Source organism: Nesoenas mayeri, assembly GCF_963082525.1.
Source record: "Nesoenas mayeri genome assembly, chromosome: 4".
Taxonomy (NCBI): Eukaryota; Metazoa; Chordata; class Aves; order Columbiformes; family Columbidae; genus Nesoenas; species Nesoenas mayeri.
Genome location: NC_137540.1, coordinates 33,749,730 through 33,766,421, shown reverse-complemented (window position 1 = coordinate 33,766,421; position 16,692 = coordinate 33,749,730). Strand labels below are relative to the sequence as shown.

At 36.2% G+C, this 16,692-nt stretch overlaps 1 protein-coding gene across 2 annotated transcripts in view; it reads right to left on the bottom strand.

The window, feature by feature from the left end:
• GRIA2 (glutamate ionotropic receptor AMPA type subunit 2) overlaps nucleotides 1-16,692 on the bottom strand; it is a gene marked incomplete at both ends in the record, with an annotated part of 91,112 nt that overhangs the window by 2,908 nt on the left and 71,512 nt on the right. For both annotated transcript variants that reach the window (XM_080344517.1, XM_080344518.1), the window contains 4 exons: nucleotides 1-122; nucleotides 10,984-11,182; nucleotides 15,154-15,524; nucleotides 16,031-16,237. The exon at nucleotides 1-122 is cut by the window's left edge and continues 126 nt beyond it. In XM_080344517.1, the coding sequence (XP_080200643.1) occupies nucleotides 1-122; nucleotides 10,984-11,182; nucleotides 15,154-15,524; nucleotides 16,031-16,237 (899 nt within the window). The remainder of the gene's footprint in view (nucleotides 123-10,983; nucleotides 11,183-15,153; nucleotides 15,525-16,030; nucleotides 16,238-16,692) is intronic.

The window sequence follows — 16,692 nt, the reverse complement described above, 5'->3', positions numbered from 1 at the left end:
GCATATTTTCCTTTGGACTTCCGTACTCGAGCTACCCCTTCTGCTGTAGTCCTCACAAACACAGATGGTTCTGCACTTTTCATATAGGTCCACATTTTATCAAACACTGCAATTTTAGATCTCTGTGGAGACAATATGAAGCCTAATTAACTAATCTTTACGTAGACAGCGAAAGCACACCTGGGAAAATATGATTATATCATTTTTAGGCAAGTCTATTCCCCAATGTTGAAAGATAGCAGTACCCACATTCTCTTTTTCTATTAATATTAAGCTGTCATTGCATATTTGGCTTTTTCTATTTGTTATATTTCTATTTGTTAAAGATTTGAAGCAAACAGTGCTACTTCCACTTTATAAGAGGTGTGCCAGATTAAAAGATAAGAACTATATTCAAACTTCAGCAAAATATTCATCAGAAATCCCCACTCAAACAAGATGATCTTCTTTTTTGCAGCTCTCTGCAGTTGTGTGTTGCACAAACAAGACGTGAGCTGACATGCATCAGTGGCACTAGAAAACTTCAAATTGCTCCACAGAGGAAACTAACATTGCTGTGAAACCTGAAGGGAATGTTAATAGTGAGGCACCTGTTTCCAGGCTGCTCTGATTTGTAATACTCTGCATGCCTCACCAACTCAACTCAGCAGGTCAGGGTTTTCTTTCAGAAAGATTATTACCTTAAGTACATTTCTTTGGCTTTAACCAATTGGTAGTTATAACTATAAGTGGCAGTTTTAACTACCAACTGATTGTTATTTTTTAACCTGGAAAAAATACAGAGGAAAACAAAGTTTCCCACCTTGATGTCACCAAAAACGAAGCAGTGCTATGAAAGAAACAGCAGGAAGAATTGGACATATGACAAGTCAGGGTCAGTAACAATCACCAGTCAGAAAGAGCATATGAAGCTGGATCTCTCATGTTGTCATATACAGTACAATTCTCATGAAGAATTAAGAAAGCATAGGGTTATATCATCTGCCCCTACATAAACTGAGTGCAAGTTACACCATTATATGAAATAGACAATAAACTACTGCCCAATTTAATGCTATGTTGCATGTAACTCAACTATTATTGCATTTCTACTCTGCTGGAGAAGACCAAGACTATTTGGTTTTGCAGTTACCTTGGTCCTCTGCAAGATATTACTATTGCATGTGTAAATATACCAAATCTTACTATGACAAAATGTATTAGAAGTACTTCTCTACTAGAGACATCTTGTAATATAAAATTCAGAACTGCGACTCCTCTATAAATGTAGCATCTATAATCACAGGATTGCAAAAATAAATGAACCAAGTATAAAAGGACCAGTAATGCTCTCACCATCTCCCAAGGCTTCACTGTTGTAGTACAGCATTATAATTTTCCCAGACTTGCCCTCATTCTCCTATCCAGAAATGTAGTCTAGGAGGATATTTAGCCTCAGATTTCTCCATGGTCTCTGTACATATACTAGTATTAAAAGCTGTGGCAGTACAAAGAACCACTGAAAGTTTCCTAACAACTAAATATTCCAGCTGTTACCAGAATCTACATGTACACTGGCACAGCTGGCCTTTTGGAAGTTCCCTTGCAGATCAGTTATTGCATATTCTGATCTGTTGATCTACACATACTCAGTATACCCATTAATATCAAAAGAGTTGGATACACTCAGCATGACCAGAATGACTGAGAAATGTAACTGTGTGCTGAAGTCACAGTGGGTTTTCTCAGACTCTTGGAACATCTGCCATACTGTGTATGTACTGTTCTTGAACCATCCAAGAAGATCCTAAAAATGAGATCCTAACAACTAGCGGAATCCTAAAAAATGGTATATTGCACTGTCTTTGAAAAGCCAGTTCACAAAGTAAGGTATTAATATCACTGTGTACTATAAGCTATCAGCAAAAAAAAAAACAGTATTGCACTTTTCTCTGCCTATAATTTAGCTGATATATAGTGTGCTGGTTTGACTGAAAATCAGTTAATTTTCTTCATGCAGTTAGAAACCTTTCTTTTTCATAGCTAGCATGCTCATTTTTTGGACTTAGTTTTAGACCAAGAGATAACCTTCCAGCACAGAGCTAATGGTTTTAATTGCTCTGGTCTGAGAGCCAAGGACATTCTGCCCACAGGTGTGAGGCATCGAGGAAGGGGGGCGGAGATGAGGCAGAGCTTGACTGGTATCCAGACTGATCAATGAGAGTATTCCATTCCATTAGCATAATGTTAATTATTTAAGGAGAGTTGGGACCTTCCAGTCCCTCTCACATGTGTTCTCTTTGCTCTTGGAGACCTGTTCACGGGAGTTCGTTTCAGGGTGTTTAGTTCGGCCTTTTTGCCATCCTGCCATTTTCCAGAGGTCTCTGGGCCTTTATGCCTTTTTCCTCTTTTTCCCCTCTCTCAGATCAGCTGCTCAGGACCAGGTGCTGCTTCCTGGGCCTGGCTGCTCAGTGTGGACAGTGTTTGTGAAGAATTGCATTGAATATCTCTTATATTATATTTCTATTTTATATATAAATACTAGCGGTGTATTAGTATTTTGTTATTTTACTAAATTGTGTTTATCTCAATCCAAGTTTCTTCCTTCTCTTATGATTCTTTCCTCCATTTGGGGGGTGGAGAAGGGGTGAGTGAGTGGCTATTGTGGCTGTATTGCTAGCTTGGGTTAAAACATGACACATAGACACAGGTAAGTGCCTCTAACAGAAAGAGACTAGCATTCCATGCCTGAAAGAGACTCCCACCTGCAGATGGAAGTCAGTCAGGCCATTTAATGTCTAAGAAAATCCATCAGCTTCACCAGAGCATGTAAAGAAAAGTGTATAGCTTTCTATCACCAGTTCTCCAAGTCCTGCTGCTGTTGCCCACTTCCTTGGAAGCAGAGCTACCAGCTTTGCAGGGTGCTCAATCTCTTCCTTCCTCAGCCCACTCAGGCTTGGACTCAAAAGTCCTCAGTCTCATATCAAGGAACTTGATCTTCCCTGAAATCCCATTCTCTGAACTTACTCTCTAATGAAAGCCAGATACTCCATCCTGTTCCTAACAGAGGTCAACATTTGTTTGGCATAATACAGCCAGCTTGCTGCACGGGATTTACCACTACCAACTAAGCAAGGATCATCAAGCTTCTGACAGTGTTATAAAAATGATCACGGTGATACTTCATGAATTACCATAGGTTTGCTTTATAAAGGTGAAAACTAAAAAGTTGGTTTAGAGCTGTCTTACATGGTTCAATTCAACCCAAAGCAGACAACATACATCCAGGTGCCCATTAGTACAACTGTCATAAGAAGGCATTTGGATCCCATGTTGTAGAAGAGGTTATACTGACACTTAAAACTTTATTTTCTTCTTCCACAAACATTCAAATACTAAATAAATAAGCATTCTTTATTCCAGTTAGCTAACTGTCCTGAACAGGTTCATAAGCTGCCTTTTGTTATTCTACTGTGTCCTGGTTTATTAAAATTACCTTTTACAGGTTTTGTTATATATCAGTTAACAGAGGTCTAGCAAGGTCTGTTCTGCTTTTGTCATTCACCCTCAATTAAATGCACCTCCCCACTTCCCATTGTCACTTCACAGAAACCTGATCACAACAGGTAAGTGGGAAGGATGAGGGAAGTCCCATGATGGACTGAGCGGCCAGTGCTGGATGATTGAATGGGAAAAGGCACAAGGAACAGATTTCCCAAATGGTCTAGTGTTAAGAAGAAACCTCCCACTAGATGGCTCACAGGGTCCTTGCCCTATAAATGAATGTAGGAACATCCAACCCAGCAACTATGGAAATGCAAATCTGTAACGAAAAACGTATCCAGAAAATAGTGCTCAGCATCTGTCATGACCACAAAGACCTCTGCAGCCATGAACAGTGAAAAACATCATGCTGCAACTCATACAGCTCACAGTCTTTACCTAGTTCTTGACTTTGTCTAGACTCATAAAAAAAAGAGCAGCAACAAGCCACTACACAGGGGATACTTGTGACTTCTAAGGTTTTTGCTTATATTGCTGTGCAATATATTTAATAATACATTCTGTTTTCAGAACTGCATCATTTTATTTCCTCATCGTTTTGTTTTGAGAATTTGTCTTTTATTTGAAAAGTAGAACCAAAGGATGTAGAGAAGCTCAGTGTTGAGACCTTCACCTAGTTTTCTGTTCACACACACTTACTCATAAAGACGATGTTATCTGACAGTTAAAAAAAGCATGTACACTTATCCTAATTCAAATATATATCCCTATTCAAATACATTCTGGAAAACAAAACAAAACCAACAAACCAACCAAACAAAACCCAATACATTTCATTCTCATTTAAACTTGGCCAGTGCTATATCTGACCATATGTTTTATTCCTATGCAAACAATAATCTTCTTCATCTAACTGCACTTGGAAAACCATGCAGTCATCAGCAACACTGGACTAAACCATGAGGAAACAGAATTCTCGTGAATGCAGGATGCCCTGTGTGCAACTTGGGCTTCTCCATCTCTTCCTTATATACCCTTTCTTTAATGGCATCAGAAATGTAAAAAGGAAAGCATTGCTTCTTTGAAAAGCCCCACAACTTTATATCATGAGATCCAAACAATGAAACCACTGTAGACTGTGATATTATTTGGCTACAAGAATATGGAAATAATCTGCACTGGTCTTAATTACTGTGGTTCATTGCTATTTCAAGATGACACTTCAGTCTATATACGAAATGTTAATCATATTTTGGTACTACAATCCCCTAATACAATCCCCACTATTGATCAGTCCTATGAAAATACAATAACCGATACAAAAATGTTCCAGAAACTACACTTTTGGGGTTTTTTTAATACCATGTCACTGGGCATCATGACTATGAAAATTATTACTTTTACAAAGTACACATTCCATTTAAATGTAAAATACTGCCTTCATTAAGAAACTCATTAGGAAATTAAATTATGCAAAGCTTTATCAAATTAATTAACTGTATTTTGTGGGTCATCAGATAACTTTACCATTTTGTCATTCAAAGACCTATTATTCTTAAAACAGGGTGCTGTAATTAGCATGTCATTGACAGAAATAGCGACTCAGACTACAACATTCTACTAGATGATGATCTTGTACTGCAGGAGCAGAACTTTAATTCTCAAATACGGTTTGTGTAACTCTCTCACTGACCTTCTGTACTGAACAAAAGGAGAGGAACTGGTGTTGTCACCAGTAGCTAGAAGGTGTAACAACAAATGAATTTTGCCAATTTATATAGTAAATGAATTATCAATAAATCCAAATACACAGGAAAGGGTGAAGCTAATTTCTCAGACTCCTTTATTAACCTAAGATAAAGTACTGTAAAATACTTAACCTTGTTTATATTGAGTGAATACTTAATTGAATGGAAGATCTAAATTTTGTAATATATTGATTATTTTATTCAGTATTGGTAAAAATTAATTACATATTTGTAAGTTTTATGGCTTTCCAGTTTCCATTACTTAATTGAGCTATTTAAAATCCATTTAATATATTTGGTCTTATTAGTAAAAATTGCAAAACATTTTTTCTCAATAACTTATTCTTCAAAAGCTTACTTAAAATCATTTTCTCCAAAAAGACAGATATGAGAAGACATCAGGAAAGTGCAAAACAAGGATCTTATGTCATCATCATATTCTTCACGTGATCTAAAGAGTTAAGTGTTCATGAAGGCTCGTTTTACAAAGCAATGTTAATGTTAAAGTTTCAAGACCATTTAACCATTGTTAAAATACTTGCAGAAATGACTCCTCCTCTGAGAATTATTAATTTCAGTTTCAACAGAATCTAAATTCCTCCCCATCACTTACCATATTCATAAACTCAAACCAGACCACTTCAATTTAATTTTATTAAAAACTAAGATAAATGTCACACAAACTAATTTCCACAATGATGACCCAAATCCTATGTTCTTTTTGAAGTGCTGGTCACAAGGAAAATCCACCAGCCACTCCTAGAGCTCACTTTAGTGCAATAAACCTACTCACAGAGGGACAGCTGCACTACAGCAATGTTGTCGTATCTACTACAACAGGTTTGCTACATCATTGTAATACAAATGTAGACTTGTAAGCAGGATCTTGATTTCATCAGGGGTAACCTAAGAAAATAAAGCAAACAGTATGTAGCATAAACTGAACTGGAAAAAAAAGAAAGGCAAACAGCAGCAGATTTTCAAACCTTACAAGTGAAAAAGAACAGGAGAAAGGAAAATATATCTGCTGTGTTGTGGGAAGAAACAGAGAACAAAGACAGTCTGCGCATAGGCCCATAATGTAAATGTAAACTCCAGTTTTGTTTTTGATGAGATGAATATAAAGAATAAGTAATATAAATGAAGGTACAGAAATGGAGATGATCAAAACAAGAAGGTTGCAAAACACAAATAACTTGCTGCACCCACACTGGGAGAGAGAGGATAAAATAAATCCCAAAACACAAAAGCACTTTCTCCAGCAATCGCAGTTTCTGTAGTGAACTGCAGGTGCTATTACCAGAATCTAGAACCATAAACATACTGCCTGGACTTAACAAGAATGAAAAACATTCAAAGCAACTGCAGCTCTTCAGGTCTGAAGTGCTGCATGGCATGCACAGCTTCAGATGGCATTCTTGAGTGAAAACATTTAAATACAAAAATGACTAGAATTTGTACAAAAGGAAATTGGGGTATCAAAACACAGCAAGCCAGAAAATAGGATAGAATATATTTGTTATATAAAAGAAGTGGAAAATTCTGAGCACTAGAATAATAGAAACAAAATAAAATGAAACAAAACTCCCCAGCTCAAAAGCATAGTCCAGCATTTTGGGACCAATTAGAAAATCTGCAATAAAATGGAAGACCTTCAGCTGGATAAAAAAAGAAAAAAAAAAAAAAAGGTAAATCTATCACTGTGATCAAAATGATTACCAGCAAATACTGTGACACAACTGGGAGAAAAAGAAATGCTAATGCCTTTGTACAAAGCATTGCTGAGATCTCAGATGGCATCTAACATACACTTCTGTTCACACACATTCAAGAACAATCAACTCAAACTGGGACACATGCACACATACCGAAGACCTATGAGATCATTTGGGACCAAAATGATTTGTTTTGAAATGAGGAATAAGTATAGTTTTGTTGTCAGAAATGAAACCTTAGAGAAAAACATACTTGCTTTGTATCACTTTGATATTCATTTTCAATATACCTTCAAGCAGGTGGAAAGTATGGAAATGTTCCAGTGAATGTTAAGCTTGCATACTTAGGCAGTTGTACTTTCTTTCTTTCTTTCTTTCAGTGCCATAGCCCATGAATGTCAGCAAGGCAACTTCAGGAGTTAACACATATAGACAATGCGTTAAAATTAATTTCTGCAGTGTTAGGCGAGCCACAGTCTGTCTTCTTGGGTTAGTGACTGTATTTTCCCTTTGAAGTTCAACTATGTGTCTCTGCTAACACATACATCAACTGCATTTACTGCATCTGCTGAGAAATCATTGAAGATAAAAATACTCTGTGACTGTGGGTAGTGTCAACAGTGTGTACCAGAGTGATGAAATTCCACTGCCACACCATTAATTGCTTCATCAAGTAGTATCTGCGGTCTGACAATTATAGAGGTGATGTGTCTGTACAAGGTCAACTGAAATGACTCCTGGATCTTCCAAAGCTGTGCTTGCAGTCCTATTCACATCCTTACCACTACAAAGCCACTACTGATTTGAGAAAAATGATGCACTTCTGGAAAACCACGGCCACACACATTTTCTTCGATACATAGCCCATTACTTCAGACTGTAAACCCAAGAGAAAATGCAACAGCAATGCACTATATAGCTTTGTTTAGGCTTTCAGTTACATTAAGAACCCAAAAAGCACTATCCCCAAGACAGATGTGCAAATAAGTATCAGAAGTGACAAGTATCCCAAGTCAGAGGAACAGAATTCTTGAGTTGGATTGTACTCACAGTTCTGCTAGTAGCAACTTTGAGATCTCCTGAAGAAAACTACTGGACATTCTGGTATTTACAAATACAGAATGAAGAGACCTGATGAATCTGCCATTGAAGAAAAATCACATATCTGTAACATAACTAAGAAGTAAAAGTCTCCTGCTGATGTTTACTGCTCAGCAAAGCTCTGCCATTGTGTTTTTATTTTGTTTTATTTCTCTTTTAAAAATAAAAACACTGTTAAACCCATTATTTATGCACTGATATTTTCTATGCAGGATGTACCAAGCTTCTGCTTCTCTTCTTAAAGCAGCACAAGGAACACTAGAGTACAATGCCTTTTCATCCCTTTTTCTCAGTTATGTTTCTTGATTAAGTGCCAGCTGATGCTCTACATACTCACTGTTGGCAAGAATATCTCCTACTAGCCTGTACTACCTTTAAAGCTAGGGAGTATGTACCTAAAATAGGGTGAAGTGCAAAGGCAATACATCTGTCGCGAGTGCCAAGGCTGTTATCTCCAAGTCAAGTGATATGGACTAGCTTGCATGTCTGCTCCCATACTGTCTGTAGGGTGTGTGGTGGGCCACTATCCTTCCTCCATCTGGGTTTTTCTAACCTGTATTTGGATTACTGCGTTCATTACGGTAGCCACTGGAGTCAGCCACAGCCACTGCAGACACTAACTACTATGTACCTACTGTAGGTGGCTGAAACAGTAGAATCCTAAAACAAAACAGAAAGCAAGATAATATGACATCCCTGACATACCTAACATCTCAATGAGTTCATGTCATTTAAACAGTCATAGAAGCTGGACGCACTTGAAGCCACCTCTTTCTATTAACATCACATACATATATTCAGCTATTCAGGATAGGATTTTTCAGCTAATTTTCACTGTCTAGTTTATTGCTAAGAATTCATTTCTGGATAATGCTGACAAAGATCTCTTTTCACTTGTGTGAAGTATTATCAGAAAACATGTTTCAGTAGCAAAGAAAATTCAGTTTACTGTTCTCATCCCCAATATACAATGCTCCCTAATTTTGTACTGTTCGAGGAATTAGGGCTCTGTTAATGAAGATTTAGGTCCAGTATCCATTCCATCAATAAAAAACAAACTTGTAGATAATGACACTGCTTGAAGAGATAACAGACTAACTCTGAAAACAATCCAACTATTTCTTTTAGCTCATGACAGCGACAGAGAAAAAGCCACTCCATTTTAGCTCACTGCTAGAAAAATACTCCATTTGTTTCCAGCTATTCAAAGAATTTGAGTCCTAATTTCAGGTCATAATAAAAGTCACACATCCACTCCAATCCAGTCACCATACAGAAGTACTCTGGGTGAAAGTTTAGTCTCCTTAGTGCTAGAGACTGCTTTCACATTGCCTTCAGCAGTTTCATTCTTGAAACTTGAGTTTCAGGTCTCCTAGAAAGAAATTCTGACAGATGTTATTTCTTGGAAAAAATAACTGGGCAAGTTTAAGTGACTTTTAGCAAACAAAAGCCTCCACCTGACTTTTACAAAAATAAGTTATTAATTCTTAGGTCAACACCAGAAACACTAGTTGTGTAAAAGTGTATTTGGAAAGCTGTATATATGTTATAGGAACACAAAAACTACATACTGTTCCATGCTCACATAAATATTTTTTGTTTTAAAAGAAAGCCTAAAAATCTCTAAAGAAAAAGTGTTCAAAAGAACTGACCAACTGTTCACATTCAGTCCCTGGTATATCCATGATCTAAAAGGTTTACGCTCACAAATAAGAAACACATGATTGTATGCTTCTAAATGCTTCTGAACACTCTTAGCACAAACCCAGTCTCATTTTTACTAGCTTACATAGCTGATGGTGGTGTTGGTTTAGCCAACAGGAATGCGAACAGCAGCAGGTCTTATTACTGGACCTGTCATCAAAGCCAGAAAATAATGCTTTTCTACAGCTGAAAAAAGAATGGTTCCTATTTAGTATGTTAACAGTTAAGTATGCATTACAGGATCCAGTGAAAACCATAATCTAGCCGTGACTACCCTAACTGTACAGTATCTAAAAAAAAATTATGAGAACTTGTTGCATTTCACTTTCATGACAGGCCATGTCTGAAATGTAAACTAAAATTTATAACTATTTTAAAATATATTTTGTTTAAACCTAGCACTATCACCATCCACTGGAAAATATGAAAACAGTGGGTTTTTTGTATTTGTTACACTTCACATTCACTTCTGTGATACACAGAGAGAAACACAGAGCACAAAGACAGGCAAAACAGCCACAGTGTTTTTCCCAGTAGCCTTAGTGTCTCATTCATTTGCTGGATGGATTTCACTGTGTTAGCTGGTGTCTCAAGGGCAGCCTGAGACTCACACATTGGAAGTCTCATGCATTTTTAAAACTGAAATACACAGAGGTGAGGAATGACAGGATTCCAAGGCATTATTGTAATGCAAATACAAATAGTAACTGCTTTCAAAATTAAATGGATTTACTACAACAGCTAACAGGGTTGTATCCTGGGTTTACTACAGCAGCCAAGAGGGCTGTATCCCATGTCTCCATCTGCAAGTTTGAAAAATCATGTGAAATACTTATGAAAACATCACTGTGCACCTTCCCATGTCCCTATTCACTGTGTGACTACCTAAAATATAGCACAGATATTAAGTACCCTTGTTTATAATCATTAGCTCCTATCTTAAAGCTCAGATGAATGACATCAACTCTCTTCTCTGAAGATATCTTGTTTAACTTTACAGTGGAATATTTGCAGCCACTTTTGCTTTGTATATTTATAACATGACCCTTATATTTATACATAGATAATAAAATTTAAGGATAACAAATAAAAAAACCCACATACACTTGTGATCTAGGTTGCACATATCACATTTTTATAGCAAACTTTTAATAAAGCCTAGGGAAAACACATTTCCATGAGTGAAGACCTATTGAAAACAAAACAAAAAACTAAAAAGCAGAAATTCTTACCCTAAAAAACTCTTTAGTGGAGCCAGAATCTAATGTCCCATAAGCAATTTCTGTTTGCTTGGAAAGATCCTCTGCACTTTCAATGGGAGACACCATCCTCTCCACCGTTAGGAAGGCCGCTAAGTTAGCCGTGTAGGATGAGATTATGATGAGGGTAAAGAACCACCACACACCTCCAACAATGCGCCCAGACAGGGATCTAATAACAAGTATGAAATGAATTTGTAAAATGAAATGAAAGTCCTAAAAAGAACACACATTATCAGTTTTATGCAAATGATGCATTATACTACAGGGAACCATTTCAGGTTATCATCTTGCAGCACACCTCTGTATGCTATTTTGATGGGAAGTCAAGGCATACTCCACTACACCTCCTGGACTTGGCTGAAACCAGGACTCCAGAGCTTACTTTAGGCAGAATTTAGTGATCCAGTTCTTCAAAATTCCCAACATCCTGAAAGGAAACTGCTCCCATCATAATGTGCTATATTTAACACATAAACTTGTCATTCCCTCTGAAGTGAACTTGCCTGACATTGTGAAAACGATCAAACAAAATCAGTGACACAGTGCTTTCAGATAAACTGGTATGCACTTAAAATCAAGTACCTTGAGGTTGCTTATTTTCCTAAGACATTCAGACAAAGACTGATTTCCACAAAACAATGGCTTATGCTGCTGTGGACAATCCATAGTGAGAAACAAACAGCATTATTTGCAACAAAAACTGGCCCACAGAATATCCATAAACTAAAAAGTGTACACCACTTTTGAAAGACACAAGTATTTAACAAATTGTGGACTGGACATGAAACAACCAGTGATAATACAGAAAAAGGGTGAAGAAAAAATATTTTAAAATAATAATAATCTGATGTTTTTAACTGCAGCAGGTGGGCTCTTATGGATCTTTGCTTTGCATCTCCTGCTCGAGAAGAAAGAAGAAAAGAGAACTCAAGAAAATATATAAAACAATATGGAGCACACATCTAGAGAAATTCAATTACTTTGAATACTAGAAACTAATGGAAGAGAACTATTGATACTGTCATTATTGTCAATCTTGACTTTTTTTTAATGATCTTTGAAACTTTGAAATTACTCACTACTTTGTTTCAAACAAGACATTATAGTAACAGTACATAATCTTTAGAGATGTGATTAATTATTTGCCAGAAATGTGCATGTAGTTGAAAGTCTAGTACCACGGTGTTGCAGTAGTTTAGCTATGTCTTGATGTGTCTCCCCTATCTATTAAGTAAACAAATTAAAAATCACTTACCCAGCCTACTGTATTATGAGTGAGATTTTCAAGTAATTCTGACAAAATATTTATATAGATATATACATAGATATAACTCTCTATATATGCACATTAAAACATGATGGTCATGCAAAGCTGATTTATTAAACTGGGAACAAAAATAAATAGAACCAATTCTGGACAAATTATTTTTACTAATTGGTATTATAAAAAATCTCTGTGAGAATTCAGACATGAAAAGACTTATTCCATGTCACAACAAACTCACTCACTCACATCACTTGATGAAAATCAAGCCAGATGATGAGGTTCAGAATACGTTATTAAAAAGGATCATAGAAAATAAATTATTTCAAGTTCCTTTTAAACTGAGATGTATTCTACAAACATGCTTTCTGTCACCTTTGAAAAAATACTATACACTTATTTTGACATGGAGGCAATCTGTGTACAAAATAATTCTACAATTAAAAGATTGAATTATGTGATAAATACATATTTTTAAGGTAAAATCTCTGGTAAAATGTATGTAGTAATTGCTGATTTTATGGAACGTCATATTGTATTGATGACATCTGCTATAAACAAACATAACCTTCAAAAGACCATGATTTCAGCAAACAGAGCTGCTGCCAACTTTATAGAAAGAAGAATAAGCTCAATGCCAATCCAGATATTGCACTCTCATATTATATTTTGTAAGTAAAACTATTTTGAACATCATTTGTATTAAAATTTTCCCATAAGGTCTGTCCCAGTTAAATAAACCATTTTTTAATGTACATTTCAAAAAGTTTCTAAAGACTGATAATTCTATGTTAGTAGGAACCCACAATTGTACAAGTACCTTGTTTATCAGATCATTAAAAACTAAAATAACAATTTCTGTGCAGTTACCTAAAATAGTGCACCATGCTTTTTATACTTACAAAGGTATTATGTGGTAGTACTGAGAGTGCGCTCACATCTCAAAAAAGATGAGGATAACTTTGCGAAGTTATCATTCTCTATTCTATTCCTTTGTTTCTGTGCTATGTGGCAAGATGATGGTCCAGTCCAGCCTTACTCAGCACCACCTTCTATTTCAGAGCCAGGAAGTCTTAACTTGTCTACTCTACAATTCTTACAGTGTTTGTCACTTTATTAGAGAAATTATAGTAGGAATAGTATAAAACTTAACGCCACAAAGACATTTTGCTGATATTTTGTGATTCCTTTTTCTATCTGCTCCAATTCATATGCAGGGAGTTCAAATTCTATAAGTGATGTTTTTGGTGCAAGAACAAAAATAACTGAGGTGTTTTCAGCCCTCTTCTATTTTTATAATAAACACATAATATACAAACTAATTGCCTTCCTCAAAAATATGTTTGTAGTGAAATAAAGTGGTGTTAAACACCTCACTGAAACTAAATCTTGAATCTCCAAAATTGTTAGAGTTTTACACATCCTTTATGATGATCATTTACTGTTATTATTCTTACATCACCTTTCAAAAGTTATCAAAGCGTGCACAACAACTGTCATGCTTTAATAGCCAGTAAAACAGTAATAAAATAAATAATAAAAAAAAAATCGTTATTCTACTACGGCCTTGATTCAATAAAAATAATTTCGTAGCTAATGGAGGATTTGCAGACAACTAAACCTGTGAAGTGTGTAATCAATGCAAAACCCCAAAGGACTGTCATTAACACAGCTTCTCGTGACCTGAAACCACTGGCTGTCTCTTCACTATCTCCTTTCTTGTATAACATTCTTATGGTGTTTTATGCCTAATCTATTGCATCTTTCATCATAAAGGCTGGCAGATCTCACTGTAATACGCCAGCCTTTACATAGAATTGCTAAAATTCTCACACAACAAATGCTCTGTTATTTCCACAGTATAACAAGTTGAAAACCTGCTGTTGCCTTTTGGGATGCATGACTTAGACATGAGAAGAGCTTCCTTGGTGTGATTTATTTTGCACACTAGCCACTAGACCCACTAGAAATCGACCTGTTTCTTGTCTTACTTTAGGTTATATACAAGAAAGTTAAATTGCTTAGTATAATTAGGTAGGTCTTCTGATATGATTTCTTTAAACCCAATTGCCCTATTATACTTGTTACTATAGTTCCTTCAAGCAGCAAGTACCTATTTACCTACCTACTTACCGCTCTGCTGAATCAAGGCTAGAACCACTTGTGCACAAGGGAAATAGAATATTTAATGAGCTGCAAAGGAATTAACTTAAGTGCTTTACAGTTGTGCCTAATAAAGTAGGTGAAAATCCACAAGGAACAGAGCATTTTTAAACTGGACCTTCAAATTCATTTTAGATATTTCCTTTGAGACTTTTCTAAAACTAGGCCATGGAAAAACAGCAGTGTTTTGCAACTATTCACATGAAATTAGAGCCATCACCTTTATTTCAGTTTAAGGCTCTCCTGTAGAAAAACAGCTGGTTAATAACAGTGTTATGATACGTAGTGAATTTTAGAGGGAAAGCGCTGTCTGTGTAGTTTGTGACTAGTATGTTACCCTTTTTTCCCACTACAGTTGTTGTGAACCGTATGCACTATCAACTGTAAAATGGGAATATGCAGCAAAAACACGGTACCCCTCCAAGAAGGTGTGGAATGACTTGAACCTTATGCATTTTACAGTCTCTGGATGGTGTATATAAATTCACTTGGCAAATGTATGATAGATGTTAAGACAACATCGATCAAATACATCATGACCCTATGTCACAGACAACTGATTTTATTTCAAGGGCTTTTATGATTTTAGAGAGGGGAAAAAAGATAGCAATTCATTTCTTTCTAGAGAGTGAAAATATATGCACCATGAACCTCCTCCAGCTGAGATGTCTGAGACCAAAAATGCACAAAGTTGAAATGGGCGAGTAACCAACCTTGGCGAAATATCGCATCCTTGCTGCATAAAGGCACCCAGGGAAAACCAGAGACTATTAAATATCCCAAATTCATTAGTTGATTCATTAGTTTGCGTTTCTCTTCCATCTTCAAATTCCTCTGTGTGCCACTCGTATGGGCTAAATCTGCTGACCAGGAATAAAACTACACTGACCCCAATGTAGGCAAAAACAATGCACATCCAGATTTCATATGCTAATGGATCAAGAAATGAAAACACTCCTGGCTTGGACTTCTGAGGCTTCTTGATCATTATTGATATCCCCAGGCTCATAAAGGGCTTTGAGAAGTCAATCACCTCTTCTCTCACCAACGTTATAGTTAATGGAGCGATTGCAATATCGGCTTTCTGTAAAGGAAGAAAAAAGCAAATAATAGCTAATACAATGATCAGAGCAAAGAATGGTTTAGTTTCTACTGCATTTCATAAATGGGTAATAGGACAGCAGAGACACCAGCAACATTTATTTCACCAAGAATGTCCTATTGAGAATTTCAGAAATTTTTTGTTGAAACTCTTCTTACTGAAATATATATAGCCATATGGTGGGCATACTCCAAGCTTCCCTTTTTACACATGCCCTTTTAAAAGTATATGACATTTAAAAGTGTTGTTAGTAAAGTACACTGCCTTTCACCTGGTCAGAAGGATGAAATATGCACTCACTCCCCTCAACTTCATTTGCACTTAAAACCTAATTCCATGTTTCACTTTCAAAATTTTTCATGCCAATACAGGTTACTAATTCTCTGTAGAAGGAATTCGATAAGTTTCCTCTACAGAGAAAACTATATCAAATCCCACTCCTTCCATTAGTCATCTTTAATAGCTTCATTATAAAAAAAATTTCTTACCCCATAAACAAGTTCTCCAACCATCCCATTCCAGATTTTCGTGTCTGCATCTCTCGCCCCATACTTGCCATCCCCAACAATTGTGAGCTTATATTTGAATCCACAGTGTTTAGCAATTTCTGTAGCTAAGTCCACGCAATAGCCCTCATATCGATCATTTCCTTCAAGCATTTCATGATTTTTCTTCATCATGACGTATGGGGACTCCTGCACAGAAAGAACTTGCCTTAGCTACTTGGTAAAAAGAGAGACGTATTGGTTGTACACTTCATAGATTAATATGTTCTCTTTCACATATGAGAAAGAGAAAATGTAACATCTGAGTCATACATGCTACGTATATGACAGCTGTTAATTATTAACATGACATGTCCTTAACACATTTGAAAGCTGCATTCTCTGAAGTCATACACAAACAACAATACTTACAGGTATAGTGATTCTCAGTAGTATGTTAATAATGACCATGAATGTTACCAGGAGTTATGCATTCAGAGAAGAAAGAGTAAGTTCCAAAATCAGTTTCTTTCTCTCATACAGTTTGGATGGAAGAAGGCAAAGGTATTTAGTTTCTTTTGCTGTTTTCTTAATACAAGAACATTCTTTCCTGTTTCATAACCACACCCCTCCCTGGGAAAACACTTCAGGCTCCCCAGGCTATA